Source organism: Botrytis byssoidea (genome assembly GCF_014898295.1).
Source record: "Botrytis byssoidea strain MUCL 94 chromosome Unknown BBYS_005, whole genome shotgun sequence".
NCBI classification, from domain to species: domain Eukaryota; kingdom Fungi; phylum Ascomycota; class Leotiomycetes; order Helotiales; family Sclerotiniaceae; genus Botrytis; species Botrytis byssoidea.
In genome coordinates, this window is record NW_024065846.1 from 2,020,083 (window position 1) to 2,033,723 (window position 13,641).

The 13,641-nt window shown below is 43.3% G+C and overlaps 7 protein-coding genes across 7 annotated transcripts; 3 read left to right on the forward strand and 4 right to left on the reverse strand.

Annotated features, from left to right (window-relative positions):
• Positions 1-584: 584 nt before the first annotated feature.
• Positions 585-2,786, forward strand: EAE97_003422 (uncharacterized protein). Its single transcript, XM_038873934.1, has 5 exons — positions 585-821; positions 885-1,013; positions 1,083-1,298; positions 1,425-2,188; positions 2,241-2,786. Exons 1-5 carry the CDS (start codon positions 771-773, stop codon positions 2,317-2,319), a joined length of 1,239 nt encoding a protein of 412 aa, XP_038735797.1. The 5' UTR covers positions 585-770; the 3' UTR covers positions 2,320-2,786.
• A 791-nt stretch (positions 2,787-3,577) lies between these two features.
• EAE97_003423 (uncharacterized protein) lies at positions 3,578-5,534 on the forward strand (the record flags this gene model as incomplete). Its single annotated transcript, XM_038873935.1, has 4 exons — positions 3,578-3,611; positions 3,710-3,814; positions 3,897-4,728; positions 4,775-5,534. The coding sequence occupies 4 exons, from the start codon at positions 3,578-3,580 to the stop codon at positions 5,532-5,534; spliced, it is 1,731 nt and encodes a 576-aa protein (XP_038735798.1).
• A 406-nt stretch (positions 5,535-5,940) lies between these two features.
• EAE97_003424 (uncharacterized protein) lies at positions 5,941-7,704 on the reverse strand (the record flags this gene model as incomplete). The annotated part of the gene is given in 5 exon segments (XM_038873936.1): positions 5,941-6,778; positions 6,817-6,877; positions 6,995-7,161; positions 7,173-7,367; positions 7,427-7,704. 5 exon segments carry the CDS (start codon positions 7,702-7,704, stop codon positions 5,941-5,943), a joined length of 1,539 nt encoding a protein of 512 aa, XP_038735799.1.
• An 859-nt stretch (positions 7,705-8,563) lies between these two features.
• EAE97_003425 (uncharacterized protein) lies at positions 8,564-9,588 on the reverse strand (the record flags this gene model as incomplete). The annotated part of the gene is made up of 5 exons (XM_038873937.1): positions 8,564-8,760; positions 8,815-8,899; positions 8,964-9,091; positions 9,146-9,268; positions 9,321-9,588. The coding sequence occupies 5 exons, from the start codon at positions 9,586-9,588 to the stop codon at positions 8,564-8,566; spliced, it is 801 nt and encodes a 266-aa protein (XP_038735800.1).
• A 659-nt stretch (positions 9,589-10,247) lies between these two features.
• On the forward strand, positions 10,248-10,438 carry EAE97_003426 (uncharacterized protein; the record flags this gene model as incomplete). The annotated part of the gene is made up of 2 exons (XM_038873938.1): positions 10,248-10,317; positions 10,368-10,438. 2 exons carry the CDS (start codon positions 10,248-10,250, stop codon positions 10,436-10,438), a joined length of 141 nt encoding a protein of 46 aa, XP_038735801.1.
• Positions 10,439-10,796: 358 nt separating this feature from the next.
• EAE97_003427 (uncharacterized protein) lies at positions 10,797-11,487 on the reverse strand (the record flags this gene model as incomplete). The annotated part of the gene is made up of 2 exons (XM_038873939.1): positions 10,797-11,069; positions 11,125-11,487. The coding sequence occupies 2 exons, from the start codon at positions 11,485-11,487 to the stop codon at positions 10,797-10,799; spliced, it is 636 nt and encodes a 211-aa protein (XP_038735802.1).
• A 445-nt stretch (positions 11,488-11,932) lies between these two features.
• Positions 11,933-13,613, reverse strand: EAE97_003428 (uncharacterized protein; the record flags this gene model as incomplete). The annotated part of the gene is made up of 4 exons (XM_038873940.1): positions 11,933-13,110; positions 13,163-13,349; positions 13,404-13,517; positions 13,584-13,613. 4 exons carry the CDS (start codon positions 13,611-13,613, stop codon positions 11,933-11,935), a joined length of 1,509 nt encoding a protein of 502 aa, XP_038735803.1.
• Positions 13,614-13,641: the final 28 nt, after the last annotated feature.

Below are 13,641 nucleotides of genomic sequence, written 5' to 3' on the forward strand. Positions count from 1 at the left end.
ATCGTAGTAGAGTATTATGGCTGAAAGCAAACAGTTGAATGGCCCCAAGGTTCGTCAAGCACCTACAACGGATCGTCGGATGCCCCTCAAGCCTGCACTTTAAAACAATTGATAGATGCGAGCTGGGAACCAATTCCAAAGTTGTTACGAATGCAGCTAAAGCTTCTCCCTTCGAAGAAAGAAGCTGCCAGATGAGATTCAAGACGCATCTGAAAGGGATTCATTTCAGCAGGGTATTGTGGCTTACAGTGAGGTGGTCTAAAATAGTGCACTAACTTGAATGACTGGCGTAAGAACGCACTTTCTTGAGTCTGTCTGATAATAACAAAAGCTCAAGTGCACATGCAGATAGTCAAAGTAGGAAAGACAATAGCAAGATGGGGCAGCTGGTGTTGGATAAGTGGAGTGTAACAATTAGACCAATGGAAACATCTTTGAACCACTACCCATGTCCAGAATTGTAGCGCGCAATAGGTACCCTGAAGCTAATCTCACTAAGATTGGCTCCTTCAGTTCCGCCTTTTGATGGTTAGATATAATTTGATTATCAAGCAGTTCTGAATTTCAAAGCTCTCGGATTTCAAATCAATTGTCAACCCATATCAAGGCAGACATTAGCACACCTTTCTTCCGATAAGTTCAAACCATGCATCCATATAGCTGGCATACTTACTTATTCTTCCGCATTTATCCCGTACACAACCAGGAATAAATTGCTCAAAGTTGAGTATTGACTTGGAACGAAAAGTAATTTTTATATCACCTGGCCGATGATGGCACCTTCTAGTACCAAAGCAATCAATGCCAGGGCGAAAAACGTTGTGAGCGATCATTTCTTACCCGCCTGAATATGGCTCTGGTCGTTCCCTTCTAATCAGCCATAGTCATATTTCACACCTGCACAGAATCCTCCATCAGGAACAGCAGTGGGCCCTTCATTGAAGGCTCAAATCATCCCGAAGCTTTTCCAACCACTAACCATTAGAGGCGTGACCTTCCAAAACAGAATATGGGTGTGTACTCGCGAGACTATGTGCAGTTTTATCACGAAGTACAATTGATGATTTTGCTTTTTGATGTAGGTTGCGCCATTGTGTCAATACTCGGCCGAAGACGGAAAAGTAACACCGTGGCATCTGTCCCAAATTGGCGGCTGGGTCACACGTGGTCCTGGCCTTACTATGATAGAAGGAACTGCTGTTTCAAAGAACGGACGGATCGATCCTAATGGAGTAGGACTCTGGAATGAGGAGCAGCTTGAATCTTTGAAAACGATTGTTGATTTCACACATTCTCAGGTACGTAACAGTCGTTAAACTCAACTCCCATTGGATATTTCAGTTTTATGATACCCGTCCCTCAATGAGTCTTCTTTTCAGAAATTCCTTATCTTGAGCAAGCACTGACGTTTTGATGTCAAGCAGGGCCAACACATCGGTATCCAGCTCTTTCATGCAGGCCGAAAAGCTTCCACAGTCGCACCGTGGTTGGGAAATGAGAATGCAACTAAAGAGACAGGTGGTTGGCCTGATGACATCATTGGCCCAAGTCCCGTGGCCTACGATGAAGGCTCTTTTATACCTAAAGAAATGACGCTCTCGGATATTGCAAATTTCAGAAAGTTTTGGGTAAACTCTGTTGAGCGCGCTTTACGAGCCGGGTTCGATGTCGTTGAGATCCATGCCGCTCATGGATTTCTCCTTCATCAATTCCTAAGCCCTATCAGCAACAAGAGAACAGACGAGTATGGTGGTAGTTTTGAGAATCGCATTCGTCTGCTACTCGAAGTAATCCAGGATACCCGGCTTACGATACCCGAGACAATGCCTTTGTTCTTACGAATTAGTGCAACAGATTGGCTAGAGGACACAGAAATTGATGGTTGGACTCTTGAAGATAGTGCGCAATTATCTGTGAAAGCTGCAAGCTTCGGTGTTGATTTTATTGATGTATCTTCCGGTGGCTCCCATCCAGGACAAATCATCAAACTCGGCCCCGGGTACCAAGCTGGTTTTTCCAAAAACATTAAGAATGCTGTCAAGGATAAAGCTTTTGTCGGTGCTGTTGGTAACATTACAAATGGCGTGCAAGCCAATGAACTTCTTGAAGAGGGCCTCGACGCCATCTTCAATGGAAGGATGTTTCAGAAGAATCCTGGTCTGGTTTGGTCGTGGGCGGATGATTTGGGGTAAGCTTCCACCAATGTGAACCATCCATGGAGACTACTAACATAAGTGTAGAATCATTGTACATGCTGCAAGACAAATACAATGGGGGTTTAAAGAAATTCCCAATCCACTCATAGCCCAAAATTTCTAGCGGATAGTGCATGACTTTCGCTTATTTACCTATTCATCTCCTTGGATCATACCATGATACAGCGCAAATATGAGATGAGAGAAGAATTGAAACAAGGACAGAGAGAGCGATGATATTATTCTTGTAGAGTGCAAAGTATATAGACGGTGTGGATACACATAGACAACTTCCACAAGCAAATATACATTATCAATGCTTTGCCCCTCTTTCCTCTATACTTGCGTGCCAAAGTTAGCATACTGGGTATAGCTCCGAGAAAGTATCGTGTGTAGGTACACTGCTTGTTAATCGCCATCCACCGCTTTCCTGGCTTTGGAGTTCAAGACAGTAGATCGTGAGCGTGGAAGGCATGGCAGCAATACTTGTTACAGCATCCTCAAGATTCACTGATAGTTGTATACTTTAACTTTCTTTGTGACTTATAAACTGAGCTCTGCGAGATTTTCTTTTGTTTCATTGTGATGCCCTCGATAGTGCCTGTTGTTTCCTGTGATGTGGTTTGTTTGTTGCAACCTTCAACAAAGTTGAAGTGTTAAAGTGAGCTTAGAAGAAACAAGCTCGGACATCTAAATGCACCATGCTCCTCCAATCGACCTTACAGCATGTCACGTGTTGTGCCTTTCCCGTGTATCACTTCACTGCTCATTGATTGCCGTGGATCGTCTCAATATTTTGGGAATCCATGAATAAGTGAGGGTAGTGCATCCTGTTTATTATAGCATCTTGATGGCAGCTGATTGATGTGCTTGATGGTTGAATAGAGTTCGGCCAGTTTCTAGTCTTACACATCTGACACCCTTCGAAATTAGGTTCGAATCCGACGATATGGAAAGCCGGCAATATATACAACTCGCTATTGGACTATAGGCTTTCGCTGGGCATTCACCTATACATGAGATAAAATGTCAGTATCTCAAGCAAGTCAAAAAGAGGGAGATGAATGTACTAGGTAGATTAGTGGGAGATGATACGATCATACAACTACTACCATTTACGTACTTACTTCGTTCCTGCCGTGTTTGTGTTTGTGTAATGCATCTTATACCTCACATGGTTTATGGCAAAAGAAGCATATACGATCAATGGGGTAACCGTTACTTACATCATTCATTCACCATCGAAACGATATATTGAGCCGTGATTTCACTCTTCTCAACTTTATCGGCGTTCTAATACACCCAAAACGCGTCACATTACAACATAATATTGAATATTGAATACAAAACACCACAGATCATCTTGTCAGACACTTGGTAAGATGACTACATTTGATGTTGTTGTAATTGGCTCCGGTATGAACCGTCATCTTCTCTTCCATTATCATGGAATGCTTACTTTACTTGCTGCGTCTAAAATTACGAATCGCTGACTTTCATATAATTTTCCTTAGGCCTAAGTGGCTTGGCCTTTGCCAGATTCTACCTTGATATTCACCCGGAAGCGGAACTAGTTATTATTGAAGAGGAAAGATGCCTTGGTGGTGTTTGGAATGAAAGTAAGTGTAGTTTATTTTCTGGCTGTTTCCCTCCCTATTCAATTTTCATTTGTATATACTGACTTTCGGGTGCAATTTCAAGGACGATCATACGATAATTTCTGGTGTCAAAGTGGCCGCCGAATGTCTGGATTCTCTGATGTCCCTCTTACTGTCCCCGAAGATGCTCCTTTATACCATGATACATTCGAAGCAAAGTATGTCACCAATTATCTCGAGGAGTATGCGCATAATCATACATACAACGGAAAAAGTATCTTTTCTAGGATATATTTCTACTGCAAAGCTATCAAGATCAATAAATCGAATGATGGATGGGAAGTCATAACAGAACTTCCAAGTAATCTCAAGGAAAAGCATCCAAGTCAGCTGCCGATTTCCCATGCATGTCGCAAGCTCGTTGTGGCTACTGGCCGTACTTCGTATCCTAGGATGCCTTCAATTGATTGGGAACCAAGTATGAGATTTGTTCGTCACCATAAAGCTTTTGGGGAATTATCACAGCAGCCATTACCTTGGGCCAGCGGTGTACTATTCTTTGCTGTTCTTGGCGGTGGCAAGTCCGCTGCAGATATGGTCTACGAGTTAGCTAAGAAAGGTCAGAACGTCAAATGGATTATTAGAGCAAGTGGCGAGGGTCCACCTCTACTGTTTCCCGCCCCTGGCCATGGGCGCTACAAGAATTCAGTCGAAAGCTCGGCAACTAGGCTCAAAGCACTCTTTAGTCCATCTCCGTTTATGCCAAACACTTGGTGGTTCTCCATGATTCAAACCTTGCTTTATGGAACTCGCACTGGGATAAACTATATGATTCAGAGAATAAAGAATGTTGATCAATATTGTCGTAATATAGCAGGATATGACACCAGACCAGAATCTTTGGAGGGATTCAAGCTCCTTGATTTCAGTTCTTCGTGAGTCTGCCCCAGTTATGCGAGAAAAGAACACTGACATCATTAGTGCATTTTGGTGTACTGGACCTGTAGGACTTGTACAGCACGATGGCTTTTGGGAAACGATATCTCAAGATGTTCAAGTCTACCGGAACGATGTTGTTTCTTACAAGGACAACATCATAACTTTAGATAGCGGCGAGCAACTTATAGCAGATGAGTTATTATTGGGAACGGGCTGGGATCCCCAGCAACAGTGTTTTAGCGATAAAGAAGCTTATTATCTCGGTCTTCCTCACTTTAAGCCAATGGAGAGTATCAAAGAAAGATCGTTTTGGGATCAGCTCTATGAGGAGGCAGATCGTCGAGTGATCGCCAAATTTCCACTCCTTGAAAACCCTCCTCCACACCAAAATCGCGCTTCCCCTGATACATCAGTACAAAGACTATACAAAGGCATCGCACCACTTGCGGATGACACAATCGCGTTCCTAGGGGCTATAGATATTTCTAATTCTTTTCGGGCTGCCGAAACACAGGCTATCTGGACAACAGCATATTTCGACGGTAATATAAAACTACCTCCATTGGAAAAAAGGCTAGAGGAAGTAGCATACATGGGGGCCTTTTCGAAACGAAGATATCCTACTCACGGTCAAAAGGGAGAATGCTTTTTCTTTGAGCTTGTTTGGTATACAGATGCTTTGCTTCATGAGGTTGGCTTGAGATCGCATCGGAAAGGATGGTGGGCTGACTTGGTGGAACCTTGTCTTGCATCGGACTTAAAGGGTATGAAGGATGAATACAAGCAGAAGTTTAAATTGTGAGCTTTCTATTAGTAACCTGAATGATTGCTCCTGGGTTCTTGATAGATTATGGGTAGATAAATATTTCTTCAAAAGTTTGTGAGCGACTTTCCAGATAGCTCAAAATGGCATCTCTAACTCAAGTGTATAGCACCTGGGTAGATCATCACAACTTCTAGCTTCTCTTGTGGTATCTTAATTGGTTCATTACTGAAGTCAATATTTCAAATTGCCGAGAAGCATACCAATTCCCCTATGTAGAGATCACTTTATGTAAATTCCAACGACTGTCTAATGAATTTCGCCTCGCTTCTTGTTCAACTGTTTGAAGATAAATGGACCCCCAAAACGTCTTCGCATTGTAAACTCTTATGAGTAAATATCAACTATCTAACAATTGTTTCCTGACGCCTCTCAGAATTCCATATCAGAGCTTCGGTTGAAAGCGTGGATTCGTTCTAATCCTCTCCCCATATCTCAACACTAGCAAAGCGACCGGCACAAATCCTATTGCAATAAACGCTAAGACACTATTACCCCATCCATATCCCAAATCATCATGTAGAGGATTAGCACTCAACGGCATCAAAGCTGAACAGATCGAACGGATGATGGTGCATGCTCCAGTAGCGCTTGCAGCATAGATAGTATATGTATCTACAAGATACATCTGTACTGGCAGATAGCTAAATAGAATACCAATTGCAATAACCGAACTTCCAAGAACGGGGACGATCCAATGGTTGTGATATTCAAGAGACCATCCGTACCAGAAAAATCCTATGGGGAGGAGAAATGCACCGATGAACATGGGTGGGAGACGATATTCCGGGCGCTTGTCGTTATTTTTCGCTTCCATTTTGAGCATATAACGGTCGGAAAATCGAGCAAGAGTTAGTTGGCAGAAGAGGGAGCCGAACATAAGACCGAGATATGCTAGGCCGCTTTGGCCAGGTGTGAAGGAGTAGTTGTTCTGAAATACGGTACCGAGGGTCGCGAAACATACCATTCCGTAGGCATTACTGAGGGCACTGTAAAAGCCTACAAAGGGAACAATGGGAGAGAGGAAAAGCATCTTGAAGGGACGAGTCCAGGCTGCTTGCAGAATTTCTCGAGGAGTTTTGGGGGTTGTGATCTTTTGACTTGCGGATAGGCCTGTTCCCAGTTTCTTTTGCTTTCGATCCAAGACTACTGGTGCATACGTCTCTTCAAGAATGATAAGAGATATGGAGAACAATACACCAAACTGCTGAGTTGTTAGATATCTGAAAGTATACATTTGGGTTCACTTGCAGCTATCAACGTTGAGTAGAAAATCCATCTCCAACTGATGTTTTCCACAATATAACCACCTATAACAGGACCTAACGAGATGAGTATTTTGACCAAACTATGAGCCAAGAAGAAAAACTGACCAATCGTCGGACCCTGTAAGTAGTTAGCAAGTAAGTATATCTTAATCATATTAACACTCCACATACAACGACAGGCCCTGTGGACATAATACTCAACGCCAGTCCTCTTTATTCCCTTGGGATAAGATCTGCCACGATCGCAGGACCCATGAGTACGAACGTGATAGCCGCAAAACCCATGATAGCACGGAATACCACAAATTAAGGAAGACTCTTGCTCGAACCACAAACAGCTAGAGCTAACATAAAGCCAATGTATCCAGGATGTAGTACAGTCACATGTCCGTATAATTCACTTATGGGAGCGATGAGAAGAGGTCCCAGACAGTAGCCTATAGTGTAGATAGAGATGGTGAGAGAGGCAATTGAACCGTTGGTAGAGTGAAAATCTGCCATTATGGAGGGTAGCGCCGGCTCGAATGCTGAGGTACATGTTGATCTGTAATATTTAGCTGCTAGTTTCGGGGGACTTGGAAAATAATGTCATGATAACCCTACGCTATAAAGTTTGTGACGACGAGAAGAACAATAGTTGTCCATTTACGCGTAGAAGACCGGTTTGTTGGATTTTGGGGATCAATTGACCAATTTGAGAGTGATGGATTATCATTGTTGAGATTATGCTCATCCACAAGAGGCTCTGAGGTCTGCTTTTCCTTTTCCGAAGAATGGAAACCATCACCGTTGTGAGGATGAAGTGAAACCTCCTCCGCACTTGTATCATGTACTTTGCAAGGAGGGTCTGTACATGGTTTAAATTGAGGCCCCGATGTCATATTAACAAGTAACAACTTTAAAAACCGGGAATAATCTCAAAAACAAAAGCCACAGTTTGATAGATTCAAGCCCATGGAAGACTCAAGTTCGCAGAGGAGATTTTGTGGGAACCTAGTTGAAGTAGGTACCTGTGGAAAGCTCAAATTGACTCTGGGTATGACTAGTTTCCTTACGAGGCATTCTCGTAACTACCGAGCAAGCTTTTGTACTTTTGGTAGTACTCATTCACCTCATAGTATGGTTAAAAACAGGATGATAAGTGCCAAATATCTCTTAAGGTCCACATATCTTGAAAGGAACGTTGAGTTGGTAGCACAAGCTATCGCCCCATTGGAGCAAGAGCGATGGTGTTCGGCAGCCACAACAGGTAGGAATGGTAGTGCCAGAAATACTATCACAACGAGTAGCCCCGACATAAAAGCTTAATAAAGCCGTGGATCCGGGTCGTGTATGCCGGATTGGTTTTCATTGACATGTAGTGCATCTTGTGGGACGGTAAAAACTCATTCTGCTCGCCGTAAGGCTAATCAATGAAACACAATGTAACACTTATCAGTAGGACCAGCCTGAACATCCTTTCTCTTCCGAACATTCAAGTTTTGCCTTTGTGTTTGACAGACGTGCGGATGACTTGGCCAAGACTCGTTAATCGAAGTATCTTGCTGAGGGCTTCCGATTTGTCAATGGTGTAGTACCGGCTCTATCTAATTGAATGTCCGGTTTTCAAATGGCATCATGAAGACAAACCATCGCAGTCAGGCAAATTCAATGAAAATACATCGTTTTGTCAACACTAAAAATACTAAGTAAACAACTCGCATACATGAGCCCAACTGAAAGTTAACGCCCTCCCCAAGATCAATCATGAATCATCTCGGACCTTTTATAGCTCCTCCCTTTCAAATATTCAGAAAATACATCCCAGTTAACGCATTCACGTTTGGATTGCGGACTTGCGTTCATATCATGTCTTACATTACCAGACCAATAGTAGGGGAGCGGTGCTAGATCCGGTTGACAGATCATGGATGAACGAAGAGATTCGAGACAATGTACTGAGAATGGTAAGTTCTTTGCTATAAGGGACTATGAATTGAATTTCAACCTACATTGGTGGTGTCTATCATCTGCTCGACCTTCATCCGTCCAATTGGCATAGTAATGTTCTGGAAAAAAGGACTGTCGGAGTCGTCTCTAAAGGGCAACGCCAGGTAATCAGCATTCAGTCATCCCATTGACATTAAATATGAGTTCATACCAGACAGTGAAGATTATGATGAACTGTAAGAATGACAGCAAAGTTGTTGTCTTGCAAAAGTATACTTTTGTTAATATCTAGCCTCACAGCTTCCTCGCGGTAGAGTCTGACACCATGTCCTCGATTTGCTAGAGAGAATGAGTTTCTGAGGTATTATTTATATTATAACCGAGTCTACCAACGATGTATGAGATTATTCCATGCCCTTTCTGATTCATCACATGGCTCTCCCATGTAAATATTATTCGCCCAAAGATCAGATGGAGCTGTTTCGATTTCGTACCGAATCCCATCTGCAAAGGGAGCTAGAGTTCTGTTAGAATAAGATGATTTCTTGAAAAGCGAACGAGTAAATACTCCACAATGATGGGCGATGACTTGATTTCATTTCCGGTAGTTTGAGAAAGGTATTTCGACTCGAGGAAAGTAGTGTAGCCATGCCGATGAGAGTAAATACGGCGATAATGCCATATATCATGATCAACATGGTCCATGATCGCAATCTCCCTGAAGATGTTGACTTGGGATATGTATTTCCGCAGTGAGGGCAGTTTCTATCATCATCACCATGTCCTTTTTCCTCAGAGAGCAATCCCCTAGTATCTTCAAACGTATTAGGGATCATAACGAATGTTTGGAGGGTGGATCAGATGTAAAGAGAAGATTTGGACACGATCGAAATACACAGTGGGGGTGTAGCAGATGATAAGAGCTGGTTAAGGCTGAATTGGTGGAACTGTACCGGTCATACAGAGTTTCTTCGTACAAATACTGATTGAACACAAGCGTCAGTCACTTCATCGCATCTTTCACCGCATAATATCTGGAGCCCTGCACAACTGCATATGCTTCCATTTGTCGATACGGCACTCGACCTTTTACAAGTAGTATGATTGAAGGCACCTGGATAGGTGCGCGTGCTTGAATCGTACCACCTCGTCATTAAGATTTCGTTCTCTGTCGAATAGCAACGCGCAATGAGATTAAGATTGAATATGTATATCCTTGCGTAGCCCTATCAGCATGAGAGTACGAATACAATGTTCTACTTCCTGATGATCGGTCAGCGTACAAATCAAATACACAATTAAAATATCGCTCTTCATAGTTACATGCAATTGCTATATTCACGATATAAATCTAGAGAGTTGCCAAGTAAAACACTTCGCTAAAATCGAAAGCATAGTCTTTTCTTCTCGGCAAGAAGATCTTACAGTAGCAAAGTACATCCTCGAAGCGTCAGCCGAACCTCGAAAGTTGAAAATCAACTTATAAATTTCCATCATGCGTTTCCAAACTTTCCTCCTCGCAGTTTCTTTTATTGGCACGTCCATAGCTATGGCTATTAGCCCCAGTAAGCTACCTGCTAAGCAATGTTTTACTGCAAAGCTCACATAGAAATAGGAATTGAGATAAACTCTGAATTTGCTGCAGAGGGTGCTCTTGAGGCACAGCCTAATCGTGATGATTGGTGATAGTTTTCGAGCTTTGAGGTCCAAATGAAGATTCAGTGGACGGAAGATCTGTGGAAGATATGTGAAAGAGGGGGCCAATGCCAGGGCGATTTTGCGTTATAATATCCCGAATATGAGATGCCACGGCGTTAATTGTCTCTGCTATGTGGATTTCAGTCAGGGGGTAGACTGATTTGTGAGCTGCGGTCCGACCGATTTGAATTAATGTATTGACCATCGGAAATGTTTTGCGTGCCAACATCATCTCCAACTTTTTATTGACAAATACCCATATGAAATGTAATGTTTGAGGGTTGCATTGGTCTAGAACGAACGTTGCCATATTCGCCCACAAATCTATCTCTATATCGAAGTTGAATTACAGCACGGCTTTCGTTCTCTTGGGATGCTCCTTCTCCCAAATTGAAGCTATTTTCGCTTCCATTTCTAATCGTTGCTTCAGACCCTCATATAAATCCTTGTACACGCCACCAATTTCAAGAAGATTCGCTGGTACACCTCGATCATAATCAAAAAATACTATGCATATTTTGAAATCCGCAACAATAACTTGCTGGTTCAAAGACCAGACGGAGGTAATACCAAAGTAACGATCTGGGAAAACTTCAGTGATATGATTCGCGACAATAAGCTAGTCCGTTTTGTGAGCCCAATTTCAACAGCATCTCACAAAAAAAAACTCATACCGAATCTGGGAATTTCACAGGCCTTTTGAAATTAACCGTATAGTTCTTGACAACAGGTCCGACGCCACGGACCTTGAGCATATCCTGAAATTTCTCTTTGCCCAAATACGGTTCGAATGATTGGAATTCGCGAAATGCGCATTGGTTCACATAATGCACGTAAGCTGCGTTCTTCACGTGCTGGAATGGATCGTGGTCATCGGCCCAAGTCACTCCACATTCAACCATGGTTGCCGGATTGTATCCCATTGCGATGGCTTGCTCGATCGTTTTCTTACGAAGGGGTGCGTAAGCAGAACCGCCATCGGGACTTTGATAAGAGGAAGACTCTAGAGCGGAGCCAAATTTCGCAACTGGAGCCATCGTCAGGAATGGAGTACGTTTAAAACTCTCAAAAGCTTCAGACAAATTTGAGCTTCTAAAGGATGGCGTTCCTCAAAACAATGTTTGGAAATGCCAATGATCGGAAAAACATCGATGAGTGAAAAGCTTTTCTTTGTATTCGTAGGATTCGAATTGTCTAACCGGCGTTCAACTATAATTCTTGGATGGCAGGGATTTTCAGAGCAACGTGGCGGCGGCAGCATCCGGAACCAAAGCTAAAACACAGACATTATAGGGGCCCCACAACAAAAAAGCACAGTAAACCGATCTAAAGTCGTGATTGTCTTCCTATTTTCTATCCAGTTAGCTGGCTAAAGCTATTGGTATGCAGCATACTGTACATTTATACAACCCAAGCTCCATTTTCGCCTTTTTATGGTATATGCCCTGCCTCGTCTACTCCTACTCCACTAAACTTCATAAATCATAAAAAGTTGATGCCTACTCCGAATTGGAGACCTTTTCTAGTTTCCTCCCCTCTTCTAACAACGATGGGTAAACCGAAGTTTAATTCAAATCGTGCTACGGGGTGTGCATACACCATTCCTATTCCGAGCGCCAAGCTTGGGATCTCCTTACCGAGTTCTGCGACTGTGCCATATACGCTCTTACTTGTATTCTTTTCTGAGTTTTTGAGTGCGAGGAGACGGCCGGCATTAGCGAATAATTGGAGGCGCAGTGGGGTTGACACGTCGAGGCGGGGAAATGGGAGAAGAAGGTTAATGGATGAAGCTGCGTAGACGTCTCCTCCAACTGCATCTTGTCTGTCTCGAGGTCCAAGGCCGCCAATCTTAAATCCACGAACATCCGTTGGTCCCCCGAGTTGGAATCTATCGTTTATGCGTGATGGCTTGGCTGCAGTTCCGAATCCAACGCCTAGTGGATACAACATTCCTGCTCTGATACCAGCGGTCAAGCTTGCACCAGGGATCCCAGGAACTTTGACAGCCCCACTAGATTCAACTTCCGATTTCCAGAATCCCACGTCTCCTTTTAGTGGTCCCCAACCTGCAATTTCAGATGTTGACTTTAGAAGGTATCCTTGGTTTGGTAGTATAGGGTGATTCCGTTCGTCTTTAAGCCAGATATGTGAGATACTGCTCTTGACTGTATCTCCTGCATCATTGCGTACCGTAGGTGACGCATTTCCAGCCAAGCCCGTCACTTGTCTCCATACTCCACTGTATCCAATTTGATGTGTGCTGCCACCGCCTGAAGCCCAACTATATTTTATACCCCCGCCCTTGAGGACTTCTTCGTGACTTGCCCAGGGCTTACTAGTCGCGCTCGACAGAACATCTACAGCTATTCTTTTATCAGGATCACTCAAAATTGGAGCCTCGAATGTAGCTTGATACGCAGAACGAGTTCGAGTGCCAGTAGCAGCGTTGACATTCAAGGTTTCGGCACCTCCAAATATGTTACGCCATTGTGCATTTCCATAGGCTGAGCCTTCGGCATTACCAAGATCAGTGCCAGTTTTCAGTGTGATAACGCCTCGCTCTCGTGCACGAATGTATATATCGATATCGGAAGGAGTAGAAGAGGGGTCAGTAGGGTCAGGTTTATCAATGAACATCGAGATGTCATCGTGGAAAATGCCTAAGACGGAATAAGTATACTGTTGATTAGACCCTTATGAGGAGTATCGTACCATGTCGACGGAGTTTATTTGTAGCTGTGCTGAGTTCCTGCAATGCTTCCGACAACGTATATGGTCCATATCTGTTTGCACTAAGCAGAGGGTCGAATATTCCGTCGAGGAATGACCTCCTTGTGTGCGAGGGGCCGAGGAGTCTGATCGAGGATATTGTGACCGGTTTTGTGGAATTATTGCCAATCTCTTCAGTGAGCCCATGCAATCATAAACTTCCGAAGCTGCCACATGTACATACCAGCTCTCCATTTCTCTGTGCAGCCTCTATGGCATATCCCATATGCTTTTCTGCTATAGCTTTCTCCAGCTCTTCTTGTGATTTGGGATCGGTTTTTAGGAGACTCTCGACAAGCTGCAACCAAAGACATTAGCACCCACACTGTAATGATATGCTCCAAACAGTAGAAACGAAACTCACAGCCCCCTTTGGCCCATTTGACGAAGTCATATCGTATAATCTACCCAGAATTATTCCT

Excerpts from the sequence above, each read along its gene's own strand:
- EAE97_003422 (XM_038873934.1), top strand. The coding sequence starts at position 771 with ATGATGGCACCTTCTAGTACCAAAGCAATCAATGCCAGGGCGAAAAAC. Across the intron at positions 822-884 it reads ATGCCAGGGCGAAAAACGTT|TCATATTTCACACCTGCACA; the intron begins GTGAGCGATCAT and ends AATCAGCCATAG. Across the intron at positions 1,014-1,082 it reads CCTTCCAAAACAGAATATGG|GTTGCGCCATTGTGTCAATA; the intron begins GTGTGTACTCGC and ends TTTTTGATGTAG.